The sequence below is a fragment of the Glycine soja genome, chromosome 3, assembly GCF_004193775.1.
Source record: "Glycine soja cultivar W05 chromosome 3, ASM419377v2, whole genome shotgun sequence".
Taxonomy (NCBI): Eukaryota; Viridiplantae; Streptophyta; class Magnoliopsida; order Fabales; family Fabaceae; genus Glycine; species Glycine soja.
This window is the reverse complement of record NC_041004.1, coordinates 33079787-33103008: the sequence shown is the minus strand read 5'-3', so window position 1 is coordinate 33103008 and position 23222 is coordinate 33079787. Positions and strand designations below refer to the sequence as shown.

The 23222-nt window shown below is 32.8% G+C and overlaps 2 protein-coding genes across 5 annotated transcripts; one reads left to right on the top strand and one right to left on the bottom strand.

Moving 5' to 3' along the window:
- Positions 1–6391: 6391 nt before the first annotated feature.
- LOC114406499 (nucleoside diphosphate kinase 1) lies at positions 6392–8430 on the top strand. Its single transcript, XM_028369212.1, has 4 exons — positions 6392–6543; positions 6978–7026; positions 7303–7534; positions 8026–8430. The coding sequence occupies exons 1-4, from the start codon at positions 6490–6492 to the stop codon at positions 8138–8140; spliced, it is 450 nt and encodes a 149-aa protein (XP_028225013.1). The 5' UTR covers positions 6392–6489; the 3' UTR covers positions 8141–8430.
- A 4382-nt stretch (positions 8431–12812) lies between these two features.
- On the bottom strand, positions 12813–19048 carry LOC114406498 (ELMO domain-containing protein B-like). 4 transcript variants are annotated; one of them, XM_028369208.1, is made up of 9 exons: positions 18615–19048; positions 16760–16869; positions 16189–16257; positions 15911–16026; positions 15770–15824; positions 14364–14484; positions 14012–14059; positions 13715–13809; positions 12813–13404 (listed from the first exon to the last, which is right to left on the bottom strand). In XM_028369208.1, the coding sequence occupies exons 1-9, from the start codon at positions 18685–18687 to the stop codon at positions 13303–13305; spliced, it is 789 nt and encodes a 262-aa protein (XP_028225009.1). In that variant the 5' UTR covers positions 18688–19048; the 3' UTR covers positions 12813–13302. The 4 variants fall into 4 exon arrangements, with proteins under 4 accessions (XP_028225009.1, XP_028225010.1, XP_028225011.1 ...); XM_028369209.1 differs by having other exon boundaries at positions 16760–16866; XM_028369210.1 differs by lacking the exon at positions 18615–19048 and adding an exon at positions 18284–18400.
- Between the last annotated feature and the right edge of the window lie 4174 nt (positions 19049–23222).

Below are 23222 nucleotides of genomic sequence, written 5' to 3'. Positions count from 1 at the left end.
GTTTAGAAGTTAACATTTGTATTAGTTTGAGCATTATCATATTTTTTATTTAAATTTATTTGGGTTCTTTATTTGTTAGTAACTGTTTTCATTTCATTCGTATTATGTATAATAAGTGTTGTATTTAGTGGATGCACATAAGGTTTATCCAAGAAATTTTTTCATATTTTAGGTATATATATACATTTTATTGATTAAGGAAAAAAACTTGTAATTCCACTTTAGCTTTATCTAGTTTAAATTTTGTGAGACTTTTTAAAAAAAATAGTTGATTATATTCTTTTTTAAAATAAATAAATAAATAAATTTGGTCTCATAGCTGGTTGTGTTTTTTTCTACTCAAAACTCTCGACATATTATTTTCAATCTAAATACAAGGGTACTTATGTTGGAATTAGGATATGGAATAATTTTAAAGATTAAAAGTGAGAAATTTAGTAGAAATTTGATAAAATTATAAGATATAAGATAAAGTTTTTTTAACAGCAAATATTAAGGTTTGACAAGGAAATCAAAATAATATATATATATATATATATATATATATATTAAAAGGTAATTTAAAAAATATATTACATAAGTACTAAACGAATAGGAGCAGTAAATTACAAACACATAATAATAATAATAATAAGTTACAATCTATTATTAACGTCCGGATATGTTTATCACACTCTTTATACTTTCACGGACTAAATTTTTATTTTCATCTTTCAGGGATGCATTTGTTAGCGAAGTGGGAAGACGAAAAGTAAAAAAAAAAAATATTATGACAAATATGCCCCTATGCTGGCAATCCACGTTAACAATCATTTCAGTGACAAATTTATCCTTCCATGCCACGTAAGTTATTTTATTAACGGTGACAGACAGAAGTTAACGGTCGGATATATTTATTGCACTTTTTATATTTTCAGGGACTAAATTTTGTATTTTCATCTTTCAGGAGCGCATTTATCAGCGAATTACACATTGATGGACAAAAGTGACTATTTACCCGTCAAAGAAAAATCAAATTTCATTATTGTTCAAATTACATTAGTGGTGTGACTGTAATGTTCCTAAATATGCTCCACTAAGTCTGCTTGAAGTTGTTTGATGAATTCTTCTTGTATGCATAACGCTTCTTGTTTGCAAGTATGTAACAAAGTTAGGAGGAGTACCACGAGATACTTCAACATTTGAAATGTCATTTTCTATGTGATCATAATCAATATCGACATTATCATTGAACGTATCTTGTTCGTCTTCGACAATCATGTTATGTAATATAATGCATGCCGATATTTATCCTTCATTGTATCTATGTTCTAGGCATGCAATGGATCACATATAATTGCGAATCGAGATTTGAGCACACCAATTGCTCGTTCCACATCCTTTCTCGCTGCTTCTTGACATTTTGCAAATAATTTTCTTCTAGGACCTTGTGGCTTTGGTATGGTCTTCACAAATATGGCCCAATCAGGATAAATACTATCTACAAGATAGTACCCCATATTATATGAAGTTCCATTAATTGTAAATTATATTGAAGGAGCTCAACCTTGTAAAACGTCATTAAATATAGGTGACTGGTTTAACACATTAATGTCATTGTTGAACCTACAACTCCAAAAATGCATGCCAAATTCAGAAGTCTTGTGAAGCAATGACTTCAAGTATTATTGTGGGTTTACAATGATCACCTCTACAATATTGGCCCTGCCATGCAACTAGATAATTTTTTCACTCCCAATGCATGCAATTAATAGAACCTAACATATCTAGAAACCCTCGTGCATCTCCAATTTGTAGTAGGTAATTGATGTCATTATTCTTGGGTTTTCTCAAATACTCTTGTCCAAATATCTCATTGGCACCCCTTACAAATTTTTGTAAGCATTGAGTTGTAGTGCATTCACCAATTCTAACGTACTCATCCATACAATCAGCAAGTGATTCGTATGCCAATATACAAATAGCTACAATGCACTTTTGCAATGGTGAGAGACCCATTCTACCAACAACATCAGATCTCATTTGGAAATACTCATTGTGATTACTAAGAGCATTGACAATTCAAATGAACAATTGTCATCGCACTTGGAACCTACGTCGATATTGAGTCTCTGTGTATATCGAATTTTCTGAGAAGTAGTCATTCATCAATCTTAGATGCCCATCTTCACGATTACGATTAATGACTTTTCTAGGTCTTTTGTGTTGACTTTTGTTGTCTTCTTGTTGTTGCATCACACATAAGTAGTTCATGATTTCTTCATCATTATCGTCGTCAAGTGTTTCATAAACAATTTGTTTTCAAAATTTGTCAAAGTCATTATTTTGACCCATTGTATATGAACGATTGATTGCATAAACAAGTGAAAAAATAATATTGTTTGAAGGACGCGTACAACAATGAATGAGAAAAAAAATTGAACAAATAAAAAATTGTACAATGGATAGTTTCATAATGACTCGTTTTGTAACGGCTAGTTTCACAAATAAAAAAATTGAACAAATTAAAATACGATTACAAAAAAAATAAGTCAAACATGATTCCTAAAAATACAAATTAAAAGACGATTACAACAAATTAAAACTATCTAACAAATTAATACTAGAACATTTCTTTCCCTCATTGTTTCCTTCACACCAATCAGGTCGACAGGATTGGTAGATGTTCCTACTCCTTTTCCTTTGCTCTTCCTTTTGGCTGCATTTTGACCCATTGGACGGACAATTGGAGACGGTGTGTCACCTTCAGCATCTTTGACTGGTGTTTCTGGATTAGATGATGATGAATATGCCCAGATGCGGAAATATTCATCCTTTTAGAGCAATTTTCAGTAAACTGCTCTAACCATTTCAGTTGATCTTTCAAAAGTCGCCAAGCATGTTGTTAGTTGCTATCCATGAGTTAGTTTGGTATTGAAGATTTGCAAGGAAATAGCAATGTGCCTCCAATTTATGGTTCTTTTTGTAGAAATTGTACATATTTTTTTATGATGTGATTTTATAGAGTAGAAACTCCATTTTTATGACCTAATTTTGAATCCAACTCAGTTCGCAGACCAAAGAAGAGAAGGTAAAAGCTGTTGATGACATGCTTAGCAAGGCAATTTGGCTCAGCGAGGCATCCAGCTTGCTTAGCGGATGGGAAACCCTAGAAGAGGATAAGTCGTAGATCTGTGCGCCTAGTGCCCAACTAGCCCGTCCAGCGAGGACGCTATCTCTTCTCGCGCTTAGTGCACCTAAGCTTGCTTAGCAAATTTTCACTTACTCTCGCTCAGCGAGACATGCTCGTTGAGCGAGCCTTCGGAAGCTGAGAAGTCCATGAGCCTTTAAAACACTAAGGTTGGCAGAACTCAAGAGGAGAACCGGTCAAGGGCAACAAGGAAAGCCTAGCTTCGTGAAAAACAGAGAGATTTAGGGTTGAGAGGCTGGAGAAGACATTCTCCATCATCTTCTTCCATTTTCTTTCACCAAAAATAGTTTCTTTCTTTGTATTTTGAAGCTTTATTTGTAATGGAAAGCTAGAGTCTCTTTGTTGGGGAGTAACTACTGAGACTCTTGATGTAATACTCTTACTATCTATTTAATATTATTTTCTGATGTTCTTTGCTTCTATCTATGCTTATTTTACATGCTTGTGACTTGATCACCCATTTGTATGTGTAGTTAGGCTTTTTAGTATTGGAAAATGCTTCAAAACCTTAGAACTTGGTAGAGCAAGCTAGAAATCTATATGTCTAGGAATGGAGTGCAGTGATCTAGTATATTTTACACTGTATGCATAGTGCAACTCTGTTAGAGCGAGTTTGTTGAGGAATCAAGAACAAAAGTTAAGAGAGCTAGGTTCATTCATGTGAGGAATCATGGTCTGAGTATTTTCTCAGTGTAAGAACACTAGGATAGCGTTAAATAGAGAAAAACCTTTTATACGGCAAAAGATATTTCAGTAGGAACTCCCCAACGTGTTTATCTTGATAATTGTCATATTTTTTAGCTTTGAGTATTTTAATATTGTCTAAGTAGTTCAATAGTGCATAACTTAATCCACCATTCAATATTTATTTTATTTCCAGCTTTAAAAGTGTTTACATACTGAATACACATAGTCTAGGTGAAACAAATTCCCTGTTGATACGATACTCGGTCTTACTGTTTTATATATTACTTGTGCGAATCGATACACTTGTTGAGGGACAAACACTTGTTCCAAACCAAAATCGACTCCTTCGTCTTCCTTCCAAATGACATATGCATTAAGCATAACATCATTATCTGTGCAACCACTTTTCTTCAATGATACCACTTGCTTGTAATGACCTTTGAATTTTTGCACAACTACATTAATTTTTTGCCATGGTGATTTCAATTGATTAACTGCTCTTTTGCGGAGTTCACCTCGCAATTTGTTGTAATTTTTTGTGACTCTCAACCAAAACGCTTTTTTTCCTTGACCAACACCTACAATTGGATCGGTTGAGATGTTAAGCCATGAACTAATGAGATGTGTATCTTCTTGAATTGCAAAGGCGACTCGAGGCTTCCTTTTTGTCAAAGACCCTCATATTTCCTCAACGACGATCTCATATAGCACAATTTAGGTAAAAAATTATAGAAATTGTGAACCAACATCATCATTTGAAACCATTGTAGGACTATTTGCTAGGATTGAAGGAAATGTTTGCGAATTTTGAGAATTAACGGTAGAAGGGATTTGAGTGTTTGACATAAAATAATTTGGTGGTGGTGGTGGTAAAAAAAGGAGGGGGAAAAAAGGAGGACGATTTTGTGAATTTTGGGTCGAAGGAGACATGCTATAATTTTGTAAAAAATTTATATAACTTTGTCAATCAAATTGATTTGGATCCATTTGGAAAAAAAAATTAACTAAGCTTAAATTTGGAAAATAGAGGTTGACAAATGAAAAATGAGAATGATAATTGGGTGTACAATTATTATTGTTTGAGCCAATTTATAATGTACAATTTTTTTTCGACTATTATACTGTGCATCTATTTTTTTCTTCAATCGTTTGTGCTTCCTTCATCCAATTTTTTGAACGTTACTATGTACACAGTAACGATCACTATGTACACAATGACCACTTTCACTATGCCTTTCTCCTTCCCCCAACGTCCACTTTCTCCTTCACTGTGCCTTTCTTCTTCTTTTTTTTTTCAATTTTTTCTCCTACCTCTTCTTCTTTCTTCCTCCCCTTCCCCTCCTTCTTCCTTCTCCTTCCGCCCCTCCTCCTCCCTCTTCCCCTTCTTCCTTCTCCTTCCGCCCTTCCTCCTTCTTCTTCCTTCTCTTTCCACGACCTCCCTCCCCCCTCTTCCTCCTTCTGCCCCTCCCCCTCCCCTTTCTTCCTTCTGCCCCTTCGCGGCCTCCCTTCCTCTCCGCGGCCTCTAGGTAAGTCTTTTTTTTACTCTTCTATTGTTTTTTTTTTCGTTCTTCCATTTTTTTTCTTCTTACAGGTTGCAATTGATTGTTTTTAAGTGGTTTTTTTTAAGCTTGTGCATATATATTCAGGATTCTTGTACAAGAATTCATTCTGCACCCTTGGAGATCTCTACTACACCTTTATTGCAAGATCCACACAAGATAAGATTTTGAACTCAAGATCTTTGTTCAAGATCTGACACTAAAGTTACTCTTATAATATTAAAAAATTCCAAAAAGTTTGGAGGCTATGAGCTTCCTCCACCCCTTAGAAGTTCCCTCGGTTTCTCTCGATACTTAATTACTTAAGGGTAATTTTGAAAGAAATATTATAATTACAAACAAATTGAATATTAAAAACTAAATTAATAGAGACAAACAGATATAAGGTGACATTTAATTTGAGTGCTTTTTTTTTCATTTTAAAATTTTTAAGATTTAGAAAACATGTATTGAAAAGAAATTATTCCACGTGTTATCATGTTTTCACTTTTTCAAAAAAGGTTAAAAACATTAATTATTTTTTATTTTTTATTTTTGGGCCTATTTTTTAAAATATATTTTCAGAAAATATGTTTTTAATGCATATTTATTCTTATTTTATGTTTACTTTAAAAATAAAAACAAAAAACACTTAAATCAAACACCATCTTTTAGCCTTATTATTTTGTACACTAAAGAGAGAGTATAAACAAAATTAAAGAGAGAATTAGAATTAGAATATGTAGGTATAAGAAGAAAATATTAAAAATATTTCATTATAAAGAAAGACAAAATCAGAATATATTGTCTAGGACTCTAGGTATTAGAATAAAAATAAGAAAAATACAAAATATAGGAAATACGTTACTATTAGAGGGAAAAAAAGTATAGTGAAAAGCAAATGATTCCCAATGCCAAAAGCAGAATATTCGTTCAGGAAATTAGGGTTAGGGTTGGAGAGTCCTTCATCAGCATCCGTATATAAATACCCTTTTCTCTCACACTTGTTCTACCGTATTCCTTACGCTCTCTCACTCACAAACACACACTGAACTAAAAAACATCAAAAGAGACATGGCTGAGCAAACCTTCATCATGATCAAGCCTGATGGCGTCCAAAGAGGCCTTGTGCGTCCCCTTTCTTTACAACTCTCTATTTTGTTACCTGTTTCTCGATATAATTCATCTGGGTCTATGGAAAATTGGGATTTTTACATGAATTTCGTGATATTTCTCGGTATCTTGTGCCTATTTCTGGGAATTCCCAAGAAATTTTAAATGGGGTGGTGTTTTTGGTTTCTTTTTCCTTTTTTATGATTGTTTATTCTGAAATTTTGTGTTTTGAAAGGACGTGTTTTCTATTTTTGGATTTTCAGAAAATGGGTCCATGAATGTTTTGGTGAGTTTTTGGTGTTTTGGGAAATTGAGTTTTCAGAAGATGGATTTGCGATTTATGGATTTTCTGTAAATGGGTCGATACTTTGATTTTATGTTTTGAATTTAAGGTTATGCATGTGATTCGAAGTTTAGTAATATTTGACTGAAAAGTGGTTCTTTTTCAGATTGGCGAGATCATTAGCAGATTTGAGAAGAAAGGTTTCTACTTGAAAGGTAATAATTGCTTAAATACTTAATAGTATACTGAATTTTTGTTATGAGAGCATCTGGCTAAGTTTAGATTTCGTTTCTGGGTATCAGAAAACACCTAGGTTCCGATTAGATTTCTATATTTTGCCTAGACGTCAAATGCACGATGAATTCTTTGTATGATGTTTGAAAATTGAAGTCTTCTGTAATACTTGATTATCAACCTCAAATTTTGATGCGACAACAAGTTATGCTTTGTGAAGTTGTTATTGATGATTGTATGGTGTGATTTGGTTTCAGGTTTGAAACTTGTTACTGTGGACCGTCCTTTTGCTGAGAAGCACTATGCTGATTTGTCTGCCAAGCCTTTCTTTAGTGGTTTGGTGGATTACATTATCTCTGGCCCTGTTGTTGCCATGATCTGGGAGGGCAAGAATGTTGTTACAACTGGCCGAAAGATTATCGGAGCCACAAACCCAGCTCAATCTGAGCCTGGAACTATCCGTGGTGACTTTGCCATTGACATTGGAAGGTATAGACTTGTTTTCATCATCGTTCAAGCAAGTTTACGTTTTCAAATCTTTTGTTTTAACACATGAATATGAATCTGTTTTCATTGTTGTTCATGTTTCTAATCTAGTTTGGTGGATGTTAGGTTTTCATTTTTGTTGTTTGATTTTCAATTTCTCCCGAATTTTTTTCTTATTTACAACATTGGTTTCCAACGTTCTGTGTTTTAGAGAAAAGAGTGTTGTGCTCAACCAATTCTGCGAATATTGCAATATGTTCATGACATCATCAATTAAGCAAGATGATAACACTGTTGAGTACATCATAATCAAGGGAGTGGAATCCAACAAATCCATGTTCTGTATCTTGTATTCATGAAAATCAAAATTGTTGTTTTAGTCAATGTTTATCAACATTGCTCTTAGTGTGGATCTAGATACTTATTATTTACAATTTTATTGATTAATTTGAAGGGAACTTTGAATTTTGTTTTATGAACTTGTCTTTGTGTAGGAATGTTATCCATGGAAGTGATGCAGTTGAAAGTGCTAACAAGGAAATTGCATTGTGGTTCCCTGAGGGCCCTGCTAACTGGCAAAGCTCCCAACACTCTTGGATCTATGAGTAAATCATATGCCTCAAGTTGATCTTGAAATTGCCTTAGGTTGATCCAGATTATCTACATGTTTTCTGTTTCTGTCCGTTGTTGGACTTTTTTGTTTAAGAGTTTGGTACCTTGGCTTGCATTTCAGGCTCTATTTATGTCACAGTTTGATAAATTAAATCCCAGACCAGTTTTGCTTTTACCTTGTTGATTGTTAATGTTTTTTCCTATGAGCCATTTTTGAGGATGCAGATGCAATTACATTATAATATTCCATCCTCATCTCTATAGATAAATTGTCAATTATTGATACATATTTGCTTCTATTGTCTTGTCGATTATCTATTTAACAATAAAAAAAGGTGCATGGAATATAAGCTAATTCAAACTTTATTTGGAGCTGTAACAAAAAATAAGTTGATTTGGAGTTTTATAAATTACTTATTCTTACAACTTACTTTTAACTTGATAATTTTTTTGGTACAGCTAATTAAAATAAAGATTGGTATGCTTTGCAATAAATGCTTAATTAAGCTTTTTGCATGCACTTTAAATCCTAAAAGGGTTTTGCTTTATCTTATTATCTCACCTGAGTTGCAGTTATTACTTATTAATTGGAAAATGACAGTTTTTAAAACTGGTATTGCAATGCTGTAGAATTGTCAAATTATTGGTTTAAAATTATACTCCGTGACAACACATTTCTTTTTCAAATCTAGCGTTTCATTAAAAATGATTTTCCTGGGACTACCCAAAAAATTAAACCGTTAGTTAATCTCAACTAAAATATATTCAATACTAGCTATTCGTGGCAAAAACATCAAATAGGGTCTCTTTTACAATTATTTATCTTGGGGTTTATTTTTTTATTGCAAAGTGCCACCCCCCTCCCGACCGGCGCTTTCCAGCACAGCGTGACATGTGGCACCACAAGACAGGAGGCGCAGAGCTTCCCTGCATAGTGCGACACGTGGCACCGCAAGACAAGAGGCGCAGTGCACGAGGGCGCCCTGGGTAGCGCCCCTGATGCGGGCGTGTCTGCACTGCAGGCGCAACTACAAGCGTAGGGCTGCTAGGCGCCTCCCCCAACACCCTTTAGTCTCTTCTTCTCACACCCCCCCCCCCAACCTCTTCCCACACCCCTCAGTCTCTCCTTCTCACACCCCCAGCTTCTTTCCACACCCCCCACCCCAAATGTGGAAATGAATTTGAGTCAAATTTGTTTTTTTGGGTCTGTATGATAGACATGTATCATACCACTTATTTGTTTTCAAAAAGTGGAATGACACCAGCCGAATAGAGTCATGAGACAATTTGGAATGTAGCAACCTATTTCGGGTCGGGCCCAGTAATGCAACCCAACAACATACATGACTTGACATTAAAGGGAAAGGAAGGAAAAAATTGGATGCGACTAATGCAACCCGCGCTTAATGAATAGAATAGTCGCTATGAAAGGAGAGTAGAGCAAACGTTGCCACAAACAGGGACCCTTAGTCTGAACTCTGAATATATGAGGTGGTACAGGCGTAAAACAAAAGTTTATGTTGATCCAAAACATGCAAGAAGAGGACTATTGGTATACATTGTTCATTATAATTTAGAAAAGAATGTTCGCTTATTGAAGATTATTTTAATAACTATTCATTTATTTTCTATGCATGGTGAAATCGTCGAAACACTATATTTTATGGTGTCGCCTGTTGCGAGAAGGGTTTGTACTTTTGACGATTTACTGCCATGTATCGAGAAGATCACTCTTTTGTCTGACGAAGAGGATAGGATACTTGAGGCACATGAAGATGCTCCCCCTTCTCAGCCACAATTTGAACATCAACAGTTTAATATACTACAGCAAATTATGGAGACTCGAGGCTTAGCGCGACATCGGGAAACTGTTGATGCAGCAACGTATAGTTTGCCTCCGATGCCAGAACGACAACATGGAATGTATTACACACCTCCGGCATTCACCCAAGAATCGTCTCAGATGCCGCCGATGTATTCATATCCACATGATTTTCAACCAGGGTATAGTTTTGCAGGCATATTTGGGTACTCTCCTCCTTCAACGGGAACTCCTTCATTTACCCAAAGTGATCAACTATCAACCCCAAATGCCCCACTTGCTAGTCCGTGGAATATACCTGGAGATATACCCGACATGGAAGACTTATTAGGGGTCGATTTACGTCATGATTTCTCTGCCGAGGATGAAAGGGCAGCTAGAAATTGGGACAGGCCATGTGGGACCAGCCAAGTGGATGAAAGGGCGAATCCTAGAAGAAGAAATCCTGATAGGGCAGCTAGAAATTGGGACCGGCCATGTGGGACTTCGTCGCGGCATCACAGACATAGTGATGATTGATTAATAATGAGTTTACATTTTTTCCGCATGGTTTAACATTTTCATGTACTTTGTATTATTTTTTTCCATGTGTTTCATATTGTCATGTACTTTGTATGGTTTTTTTTTTCATGTTAATTTTATATTATTGCCACTTTAACTTTTCAATCTTATTGTGCAATGCTTTTAAAATAAATAAAAATAAATAACGATAATGTCAATGACACATAAAACAAAAGTGATCTCTAACGTAATTTAATGGCCAAATCAAAAAGCATTTTAAAATATTTTAAGATTTCAAAATGTATTTTAGGTGAAAATGTATTTTTATTGAAAATGTACTTATATATACTTCAAAAAGAGAGAACAATAAAATATAAAAAAATAACAAATAATACTAATAATAAAAATGAAAAAAATATATAATTTTTGATAAACAAATAATAAACAAATTAAAAAAATATACAATTTAGAGTGTATAAAAAATAATCTTATTGAAATTTTGGGGTGGGGGTGTGGGAATATAAAAAAATAACAAATAATACTAATAATAAAAATGAAAAAAAATTTAAATTTTTGATAAACAAATTAAAAAATATACAATTTAGAGTGTATAAAAAATAATGTTATTGAAATTTTGCGGTGGGGGTGTGAGAATATAAAAAAAATAACAAATAATACTAATAATAAAAATGAAAAAAATTAAATTTTTTGATAAACTAATAATAAATAAATTAAAAAATATACAATTTAGAGTGTATAAAAAATAATGTTTTTGGGGTGGGGGTGTGGGAAGAGGCTGGGGGTGTGTGAGAAGAAGAGACTGAGGGGTGTGGGAAGAGGTTGGGGGGTGTGAGAAGAAGAAACTGGGGGGAGGGGTGTGGGGGGGTGGGGCAAGCGTCTGGCTGTCCTGCGCTAGCAGTCGCGCCTGCAACAGGGGCGCTAGCCAAGGCGCCAGACCCCTGGACGCTAGCATACGCGCCCGTGTCAGGGGCACTACCCAGGGCGCCCTCGTGCGCTGCGCCTCCTGTCTTGTGGCGCCACGTGTCGCGCTGTGCAGGGAAGCGTCTGTCGGGGGGACACTTTGCAATAAAAAAACAGACCCCTAAGATAAATAATTGCAAACGGGACCCTATTTGATAATAAATATCTAAAAGGGATCCTATTTAGTGTTTTTGCCAGCTATTCGCTACTATTAACTAATCACAAATAGCTCATGGCATAACCTTCAAAACAGTAAAATTTACATGGCATAAAAAGAGAGAGAATGAAAGATACGCTTTCCAAAACATTTGTTGGTTGTAGAACGTGTAAACACTTGCTATATGATTAACAATTAAAAATGAGTTTAATGCCTATGTCCTTACATTTCATAAGAACATGTCTTAATTTGAAGTGTGGCAATAATACACATTTGTCGCCACTCGCCGCCCTTGTTAGGTAAAAAGTAAAGGAAGTGGAAAGGGTTTGAAACATAATATCTATGCAATCAATTGTGCACACTCAATTACAGAGGTAAAGAAAAGTGGGAGTAGTACAATGAATGAAATCAAAAGAAATATTAGTTTGTCTCTTATCATTCTTGAGTCTAGTTGGTGACTTCTTAAATAATCTTTTTAGGCTGTCCTATCACTATGATCACCATAAAAGGTCACATAATTATAACCTTCGTGTGCATCTATATTGCACAAGAATGATCAAATTAAATTTTATTTCTTTAAAAAAAGTTGTTTTCTTTCTATATGATATTATTACTATGTCTTTGTTATTCAAATTTAATATATTTAAATTTCTTAACAATAAAAAGTAAATACGACATATTTTCCTCAGTTCATGATTCTTAGTTTCAGTAATAATTAATAGGGTTAAGATTTTGATTCGCAAACTAAGCATTTTTGATAAAAATTCTATATTTTAATCCTTAATTACAATTTCATTATTGACTATTGATAGAGCTGTCATTTGTCCAACACTTTCACTATTGTATCTTGCATCTCTAATTGCATTATGAAAAACCTATTTGCATTTTAGAATGAACTTTTTGGAATATAATGGAAGGTGCATGATGTAATAATAGAAGTGCCGGAAATAAATGTCCATAAACAAGGGCCTTGTCATTTTTGTTTATATGAAAAGTAGTTTTCAATGTAAATTTATATCTTTTCAATTTCTTTAAATAACTAAGTTAGGGTATCCAAAAAAATATATTGGTTACTGTAACTTTAATCGAAACGAATTGATTATCATCCAAAATTTAAATTCTCAACAGACGCTTCAGTCATGCAGAATTCAAGAAATTCAGCCTGGTTGCATAAAACATTCAAGATATGATAAAACGAAACGTGTTACTATCAGGAATACAATCTTTATCAACTCCGGATAGATATCACAATTACTCTTATAGGCAAGTTCATCTGCAAACATATGCAGTCTATCAAACTAGATCAAGAAGATGCAATCTGAAAGACATTACTGCAAGCTGCAATTGCCAGTTATAACACCACAAGGAAATATATTGGTAAAGTGGCAAACCACAAATCATTAATACCCAATACCAAGCAAATTTACATTTCAGCCTCCTGGCAGCATGTCAGGCCAACAAAATCATCTTTCAACTAGACTAAAAGCTTAACTGCTGCATCCATCTCAAACCTTGTGACATCAAGTATAAGGCTTAAAGCTCACATCAGTTTTACATGTTATAGCTCATTCTTGCTGAAATGTTACTAAAAATGCTGAATTGACAGGAGTGAAAATTATGATAGGAGGAGCATCACATCACATCATATACAAAAGCCTCTTGGCGAAAAATAGGAGTGACAGGTTTTTGGGACTGGTATTATCGGGAAAGTAATTTGTATGAGGGTAAATCTTCAAGCCGGGCTATGTCTTCAATGAGAAGCTCTTTCTCTAGCTGACGTCGTGTTTCTTTCATCACTGCCTGTCAGAATAGAAGTAATGGGTATGTTAGCAGGGTAGTCACTGGCAATCTAAAGCTACAAAGTAAAGGTCAACCGCCAAGAAACAGCATCGGGTACACCTCCATGACAAATTTTTTATTTAAACAAACAGATTATTTTTACCCAATAAAGTTCTCAAGCAGAGCATTTCCTTTTCACATAAAATTTTCAAACTACTCTTCAGTTCCAATATAACTTCCATCCATATTCTTTCCCTTCCTCTCCTCCTTAACAAACTTCTACACCATAAACTTATATTTCTACAGCAAGCTGAGGTTATAGAATACTTACATTAAAATCCATGTATGAGGCACGCATAGTAAGCCATTGATGATCCATTAGCTTGAAAGTTATGCAATAGAGAAGATCAAAAGCTGACCCATTTTCTGTCAGACAAGCATGAACGGGTTTAGTTACTTAAAACTGCAACCTTAGATAAAATTGGGCCTGCAACTTGCAAGTAAAAGCTATAACATTCTAAATAAACCCTTTTTCATTTTGACTAAAGTTCAGACCCCCCCTGATTGATCCCCCTTCCATATTCGAGAAAAGCAAAATAGTGGATTAAAAAGGGTGAGTGTAGGCTACCTGCAAGAAATTTTAGAAAAGTTGCTCCAACCAGATTGCGTGGCTTGACTGTAAAGGCAAAGCATATCATTATTAGATAATTGTTACTGATCCACGTACTGATTCAATGTATCACAATATGGCACCATCACTATTCAGATGATGATAGCAGGCGACCTTTGTTATACTGATTTATGCAAAAGTAAAATGTCAACGTATAAAAATTGAAAGGACTCCTTAAATTTTAAGTATATTCCTCATGGGTGCTCTATGAAATTGACATGACACAATACAGAAAGAAAATTGACCATACATACACACAGCAACCCAATTCTTCATTTTAGACAGGATAACAACAGGAGAAGTAACAAACCTGCTTCAAGATCAAGCATTTGTATCAGCATGTATGTGATGTTAACACCAGCAACTGCAAATGGGTATTCCCACACTGATCGATCTCCTTCCTGCTTGCGTAAAAGAACCTGGAAGGATTTCTGCAAAAATAAAAGGATACAATAAAGATACACGAATAGCAACAACTGATTAGATTTAAGGCTGGCAGAAAAGCTCTAGTAGCTCTCGGGGATTAAAAAAACACTCGATTAACGAAGAGTCAAAGACAAACAAATAGGGTAACAAATGGTCTCAATGAGAAAAAGGTACAAAAACAACTTTAAGGTTACTACAATGGTAAATTATGGAAGGCCTAAAGAAATCAGGAGGATTAAATATGTTTTCTTTTGGAATCTTCAAATTTGTCTTTCTGATGAAGACTAAGGGAGAGTTGTTTCAGAGTTACTTTAGCTTTATTTCCTTTTTTGCAGACTTATTTGGGGAGTCTTCTATGAGTGTTTTGTGGCAGCTAGCTTCCTCTCCTGTTTTTGTCTTTAGAGGAGCTTTTTTTATCATTGTTTCAGCTTTTTTTTTCCTTTGGAGAATACCATATTCTCTCCTGTAATTTATACTTCCTACCTGATAATAATAATAATAATAATAATAATAATAATAATAACAATCATACTTTTTCTACCCAAAAAAGAATCTATATGAGCCCTGAAAGATTACAATGTCAGATAAACATAAAAACCTAAGAGAAACAAAATAGACAACTGTTAATTAGAATGAAAAAAGAAGTATACATATCAGCATCAAAAGAGTAAAAGTAAGCAAGGAAGACCACATTTGATCCTGCGGGCTCAGTGTGAATGGAGTAAAGTTTACCACTGACTTGCATGACATCATATTTTAGAGACATTGGTAAAGTAGGTGCAATTTAGGAGGCCATTGGAGAAAAAAAAACAAATCAATTAATTTAAACACCATTCTCGTTTAAAATGCAATCTCACTTGCTAGACCCTTCTCTTAAAGAAAGCAAGAGAATATACTAATATGGTCACAATTCTTCTATCATGGAGAATGTTCAAGCACTAGAAATTTATTCAAATCTGCATAAACATGTTACTAAATTATTGAGAAGACTTTATTTCCTACATCACCATTCAAACTTCATCTGAAATCATTACTGTGAGAGAGAAATACTCATTCTCCAAAAATCAATACCCCACAATAACACTATATCTACATAAGTTCTTTTCAGTATTAGAAACTAAAAGGCCTCTTCTTTTGGAAGAAATACAAGTAAAATTTCCTTGTTACTTTCTCTGGCTGTTAGGATGAGCTGTCACTCATGACAAAAGGCTTTCCATTCTAAACTTAACATAAGTAATATATTCGTTACAAAATCAGATAAGAGTGAACAAACCAATAAAGAAATCATACCGGGAAATTCCTAGCAAAGAAGAGAAAATTCTCCAATGATATAAAACCACCACCCCTGCCAAATATATAGTGGGAATTAACAACATTAGCTGGAATGAGCTCTAGATTTGGCAGCCAAAAAAATATGAGGACAATATCTACCTAAAATCTGTTGATGGATCTTTTCCTTGCCAGCCCATTTCCTTCCATTGCTCAGATATCAAGCCATGAAGTTCTTCTTCAGGAAACGCAGCATTCCACAAAGCCCTAAGGGCATCCTAAATATGTATGTAATTACAGTCTTAAGACATTGAAGATTGCACTTAGAGTAATAAGCCAGTGACAGCACATAAAGCTATGAGTACATAGGTTGAAGGTGTGCATCATAATGGTTGTCACATTGCTTACACAGTCTTGAAAAATATCAATGGCAAATATACCTGGTGCTCAATTATAGAACTATCATATGGAACATCTATACGTCTCTGTATCCTCTGCAAGCATTCCTCCTAAGAAATGAAAATTAAACACCATGAGAATTTGTGCGGTATAACTATAAACTACAATATTTAACAGAAGAAAAAATATGTAGAAACTGTTCCACAATTTCATATGTTAGAGGGAGCTTAAACTAAACACAACAACTGATTAGCTATTAGTACTTGGTAATCAAGACTCCCTCTAACAAATAGATTTTTTGGCACTCCAAAACCATACACAAGATATGGATAATAAACAAGAATAAAACCCATATAATCAGAATTTAACACTAGGTTTGTTATTTGGTAAGAAGACAGATCATTCAATACAAATCTAAAGTGCATGTTTATATTGCATACAGTTTAGAAGATGCTTATTGTAGTAAAACATTGAAGCATCATTACTCTAATTTAAATTTTCATAATTTCATACCTTTTTATTTTAGTTTTTGCAGAAAGATGCCTAAAGCATAATCAACTGAGATACTAGAACAGAAACAAAGTGCTGCTTTAGTGATTACAAAAATATTACCTGGGCTAGGGTTAAATCGAAAGTGTTAGAAACATCACTATCTCTTCTTTGTACACAGACACAAGACAGACCTCGACCTAGCCATGCAGCTGACCCTGCCACAACCTCTGCTGTAACAAAACAAAATTGCTATCAATGAAGATTCTACCCAATAAATTTTATTTTATGCTACATTTTTCATCCTAAGTTAATGGACCCGCAGGCAGTGTTTCAAACAACACAGAAAGTGGCAGCATTATATTTTTTTTGTAACAGCTTGCATAATTTACAATTCATTGCACTCAAATCCTCCTAAACATAACTGGAAAGCCTTGAATATAAAATAACACTAAATTATGTAAAAGCCGCCCACCCACTCCGACTCCCCAGAGTGCAGTCCCTTATGGGTTGTATACAAATTTCCATTCCCAGGCAAAAGACACAATCTGCCAACCAATGTTTAGGGTGCTTTCGGAAGAGCTTATTTACAACCTATTTAAGCTTACATTAGGACACAAGCACATATATAAGTGTTTGAAAGAGTTTATGAAAAACATTTCTGATATATTCAATAAGTTCTCCAAGATAACACATATCAAGACAGCTTAACTCCACTTCCTCTTCAATTACAGAAACAGGTAATGAATAAGTGTTTATATAATAAACACTTGGGCCTTATTTAGATAAACTTCTCCATAACTTAAAAAACAGTTTAACTTTATTTCCTCTTCAATTATAGAAAACCTATACATAAGTGCTTATAGGATCAACAGTTAGGATCTGGTTAGATAAACTTCTCTATAAGTACTTGTAGGAGAAGAAAAGAAATTATGGAGGTAAAATGAACTGAACTTCTACAAGCTTAAATCATCTTATGCACATCACTTTTGAAGAAGCTATATGATAGAATTTCTACGAAAATTAAGTGTATAAGTTGATTATAGGAGAATCTCAATTCATTTTACTTTCATATTTTCTTCTCTTACAAGTGCTTATTGAAAAGTTTATCCAAACAAAACCTAATTCAATAAGCACTTAATTAAGCTAATTACCAAAATGCATCCTTAACATTTTACAAGTAGTTTCTGTGTTCCCAGCAGCTCAATCCACAAACCAGGCCTATACCTGGACGTGGACCCACATGCCACACAATCCCTCAAACAAAGAAACACATTACACACATTCAATTAAAAATAATAATTAAAAAATAAAGAGCCAACGCAGCAACGCTTAATCATAGGAGACCTCTGTTCTACTTTATTCTAAATTATATAGCTATCTATCGGTACTACCAGCTTCAAACACAACACGTGAATCGCATTTTCCAAGATATGACGATACGAACAAAACCGAATTTCATGAACGCTAGATCTACGGGAACAGCCACCACAGTGATAAAAACTTAAATGCCACAAAAACAAAACAAAGTAACATCTCCCATAATAACTATTAATAAAGAGAAAGAGAGATTGAATTTGCATATGTGAAAATTATACAAAAAATGATTTGATAATAATAATAATTGAAGAAAATGATTTCACCAACCAATGCAATTAAGAATAGCAGCAAACATCACGCAACTCGGGTTTATGAAGCGGCCTATTACAAAACGGTTCGATCTCGATTTCGGTCCATGACTCCATGCATATGATATTCAATTTAAGAATAATAATAATATGTTTTTCATTTTTTTTATGAAGGTAAAGAGAGAGAAAGAGAGAAAAGTAAGAAGTGGTGGTACAAGTACAACAACTATTGCGTAAAAAAAAGGAAAGAAAAAAAAAAAACAAACTTTGCGAAAGAGAGTGAGAGAGAAGAGTCGCGAAAAGCACGAAAGAAAGCAACAAAAAAAGGAGAAAACTAATTGGAAAATTACCAGAATTTGGATGGCAGGTTTCTCCTTGAGGAATTCTCCTAACAGCAACGAATGAGCTACCTCTATCGTCCATTTTCTTCTTCTTTTGCAATAACGAATTCTACTGCTGCTGCTATAGCATCATCTTCATAATCGTGCGAACGTAGAATCTCTAATATTGACGAAAATCTGAAGAAAGCAAAACGTGAATGAATGAAGCGATCGAATTTCAGGAGGTTCTTCTGCGCCGAAGATCTGGAAGAGAAGAAAACAACTACAGAAGAAGGAGAAAGAGTTTTCTCTCTGTGTGAGTGTGCGTTTTGGTTATGGTGTTGGCGTTTTGTTAAGATTTAGAAAGAGAGGGAGACAGTAGAAGAGGATGGATTTAGAATTTATATTTATATTTATTTTTTCAACAAGGGGGGAAATCAATGAGGCTATTAATTGGCCATTGAGCAGGTTCGAAAGAAAGAAAAGAAAAATAGGAGCCTTTAAAAATCGGTTCTGTACTACTACTGCTAAAGCGGTTTGTGATTTGGAATTAATTGTGGTCAAAGTTGTCATAAATACAAATATTTTTTTTATATATTTTATAAAATACTAGGATTCATTTTATCACTCAAAAAATTAGGAGGAGAGAATCACACCAAATTCAAGACAGAAAATCTTTAGACTCCAAGAAAGAAAAAAGATTATAAATATATTTACATTTAGCTTATTCTAAGGAGATAGCTGGTTAGAATTTGAAACTGTGCTTTTCAGATATAACATTATGCCTTGTTCTACTTTATCAATTCCTTGAAATTTAGTAAAATACTAATATATGTAGTTATTGATAATTAATTCATGATTTTAATATCTATATAATGGTGGCGGTCAAGGATTAATCTAAAATCAAATCTGTTTTTAATTCAATATAGCACAGTGATTACCCAAAGGAGTCAAATAAGAAATGATATTTTGAATCATGAAACTTTACTAAAATAGTACAATCAAACAATTTTAACTTAATTCAGAAAAAGCATTATATTTTGAATATGAACAAGTATTATGTTAGATATGTCTTTCACGATAACTAGAACAGTCTTCGTATTCTGTATACGTTGGAGAAGCAATTTTTTTTAACACAATAAGGCCATAACTTTTAAAATAAAATAGAGTGCATCTCAATAAAAAAAAGGCAAAATTATAAATTTAGTTTCCCTAATTGTTTTTAATTTTAATTTTGGTCTTCTTTAATAATTATTTACACATTTTATCCTTTTTTTTTATCTTATCACTTAATCTTGATCCTCAAATCCAAATTTAGACGTTAACGATTCTGAATAAATGTTGATTGTCATGTATCATTATCTTCTTATTAGACGATGTTTCTGTCATGTGTCATGATACATGACGGTCAACATTCTTTTGTAACAAAAGAGGATAAAATATGTGAATAATTTAAAAAAAAAACTAAAATTAAAATTAAATAAGAAAATCAAAAATATAATTTTGCCAAAAAAGTTACGCAAATGGTGTGTTTGAACTTTGAACCCATGCTTCTATTATGTACAATCAACAGGGTTTTTCTTTGTTATCATTACACAATCAACACATGGATGAGCAAATGGTAGCCGAACAAATTCTTTATTTTTTATTTTTTTATAAACGAACCAGATTTATATTACTACTTTTTTTATGAATCATATGTATAATCTTGATAAATAAGGATCGATGACTTGTTCATTAATTCATTAAGTTTTCAGCTAAATTTAATGATTCAATTTAATTATTTTTCATTATTTTTAACCTATAAACTTTTTTCTTTGAAAAATTAGTCTTAATTTTTCTAAAAGGAAAATTCTTCTGAAAAGTCAAAGTAAAAGAATAGCTTGACCTAATCACTTTTATTAGGTAAATAATATCTATGTCTAATTATTAACATTGGGAGATAATTTATTTTTAAATAAAATATTTGACTTTTTGGAGTAAAAATATAATATAATATTTTTAATAAATTCATCTAATTCAGCTAAAAAAAGTTGGGGAAAAAGGTATTTTAAATGCAAAAATTTCAATCAAAATTTTCTTTTTATCTTAATACTTCCCGTTCATAAGGAAAAACAAATTATTTTTTTTTGCGTACCCCATTACCCAGAGGCTCTTCGCTATGCGAAGGTAAAAACAAATATTTTTACAAATTTAAAATCCATTCAAAAAATAAATAAAATCTAATAAATAATTATTACACTTTGTCATTTAAGTTTATGAAACATTAAAAAGTCATAAGTTCTTACCCAATAGTATTTATTATATAAAAAAAATATAAAAGTGTATATGTCATAGTTGGCTTGGCACAATGAATACCCAAATATCTTAAGTGTGGTTTGACATTGGTTTATATATAGATCGTGAATGATTCGGCATGATTGAAGGTTCTTAGTTCTTACGAGAAGGGGAGGACCAGAGTTTCAAAGTGTCCAACGTCGTCTAAGGACCGTAGTGGGCCTTCCTCGGCTGGGGACTAGGTCACTTGCAAAGTCGTGACTATACTAATAAGGTCTAATTCAAATTCTTAATTTTTTTTTTAAATAATCAAATCAAAATTATCATATGATAGATTTTATTATATTATTTAAATTTAATATAATTTAAAACGAGTATACATAATGCATTGTTGTAGATTATTTGATAACCTTTATTATTCATTTAAAATATTTATAAGAAAAATTCGTTTTCATTTACTTTAAATCCAAACATTAAAATGATATTAAAATAAACATAGAAATTAAATTTCATTAAAAATAGTATGATCCATGAAGAATATTTTGATGGGTGTTTCTTTAATTGAGCAATTACCTATTTACAGGTTAGGGTTTAACAAGAAAAGCGTATGACCGTTAAATGTTTGTAAGCTTCATGATCCATGGTTAAGCAATGGCCAAAGGTCTTTTCAGGGTGAGGTCACTATAGGGTTTCATAGTATGGTCACTATAGGGATGTGACATACTAAAGGTGACATTTTTTAGGACTCTATTTTTTAATTATGATGAGATATTTCTTTAGGAGACACACTCTATAATTTATACTAGAGACTAAGGTGCAATTGGGCTAGTTGGAGTTGAAATGGGTGCCCTAAGTTTCACACCTTGGTTATGGGGACTTTTATTAAATGTATTTTTTTGTTCATATGTGTCATTTTCAAATTATTATAAAAAATGAGATAAGTCATCATAGGTATTACGACTTTTGAATTAGAAGGCGTAATATCTGTTTCGATTCTTTTTAACTGAAGTTATAAATTTTTTTACAACTTCAGATTAATTTTTTTTATTTATGACTTTAAAGTCATAAATGAGTTTTTTTTTTATTTTACGACTTCGAAGTCGTTAGTTAATTTTTTTTAATATTGTATGACTTTGAAGTTGTAATCTTTTTTTTTTCTTAAGTGTTTTAGGCTTTTTTAATTACTTGTATTTCCTTTTCTTTTGCTTTCAATTTTTTTAAATTATAAATAATTTTATTTATTTAATTATTAAATAAATATTTTTAATTTTACTTGTTATTAGTTTTATTTAATATCTTATATATTTTTTATGGTTTTATTTAATATATTATATATTTTTTTAATATTGTTTTATTTAATATATTTTTATATTTAAAATTTAGATAATTTTTAATAGTTATTGAATTTGATTTGTTTTGTAAGTGAAATAAATAATAAAAAATACATAAATTTTTAAAAACTAAAATTTTAAAACACATTAATTTAAAAATCCAAGACATTTAAATGAAAATTACATGTTTTTTAACAAAAAAAATTAATAATGGAATATTTTTCCACAACGAATTCTTCTAGATATGCATCGAGGTCTCTCATCTTGTTGCACTGGATTTGGAGGTGATTGTTGTCCTCTTGTTCTACGACCTCTACCTCCTATTGTTCTAGGATAATCACATGCAATTATGTGTTGTTATTGAGGAATATGATCACTACCATTGCCTTCATCATCATCACTATTGTTATTGTTGGTATTGTTGTTATCATCATCTCCATGACCCATGTCATGTATTTGAATAGGTAATGGTGGACGGTAACAAGAATTTGATGGTGGTAAATTATATGCAAATGACAGAATGTTGAAAGTCGTGCTAAACCTTTGTGAGACTCCATAAAAAAACATTTGAGGTAGAAGGAACTTGAAATGAGTATTGAGGCATATATGATGAGAACCCTAATGGTTGAAAACTTTGTTGACATCCTTGAGGCATGTATCGAGAGAATCCATTTGATTGATATTGTGCTTGTGATTAATGATGTTGGGGCATATATCTAGAAACTTGCACTTGAGGTACACTGGGTTTAGTATATGATTGATGTTGGTGATGGTCAGGTTAAGATTTACGAAGTTAAAAATAATAATGAACAATGATAGCAATAATTTATTATCATGTTCTAAAGTAAACTTACAATCTCAGTAGATAGTGTTCACTCACGCGATATATATCGTCTAGTTCGACGTATATACCATTGTATGTATTCTAAATTTTCATGTAAAAGATCTTGGTACATTTCACCATGAACAATATAATCATTCCAATATGGGTATGCTTCTAACCATTTCATTCATCAAACTCTTGCTTTAT

Bases quoted from the DNA above. Each gene is read 5' to 3' on its own strand.
- LOC114406499 (XM_028369212.1), top strand. From the start codon at position 6,490: ATGGCTGAGCAAACCTTCATCATGATCAAGCCTGATGGCGTCCAAAGA. The intron at 6,544-6,977 runs GTGCGTCCCCTT...GTTCTTTTTCAG, and splicing joins ATGGCGTCCAAAGAGGCCTT to ATTGGCGAGATCATTAGCAG. The intron at 7,027-7,302 runs GTAATAATTGCT...ATTTGGTTTCAG, and splicing joins GAAAGGTTTCTACTTGAAAG to GTTTGAAACTTGTTACTGTG.
- LOC114406498 (XM_028369208.1), bottom strand. From the start codon at position 18,687: ATGGACGATAGAGGTAGCTCATTCGTTGCTGTTAGGAGAATTCCTCAA. The intron at 16,258-16,759 runs GTAATATTTTTG...TTCATTTCTTAG, and splicing joins TCGATTTAACCCTAGCCCAG to GAGGAATGCTTGCAGAGGAT. The intron at 16,027-16,188 runs GTATATTTGCCA...ATACATATTTAG, and splicing joins GTTCTATAATTGAGCACCAG to GATGCCCTTAGGGCTTTGTG.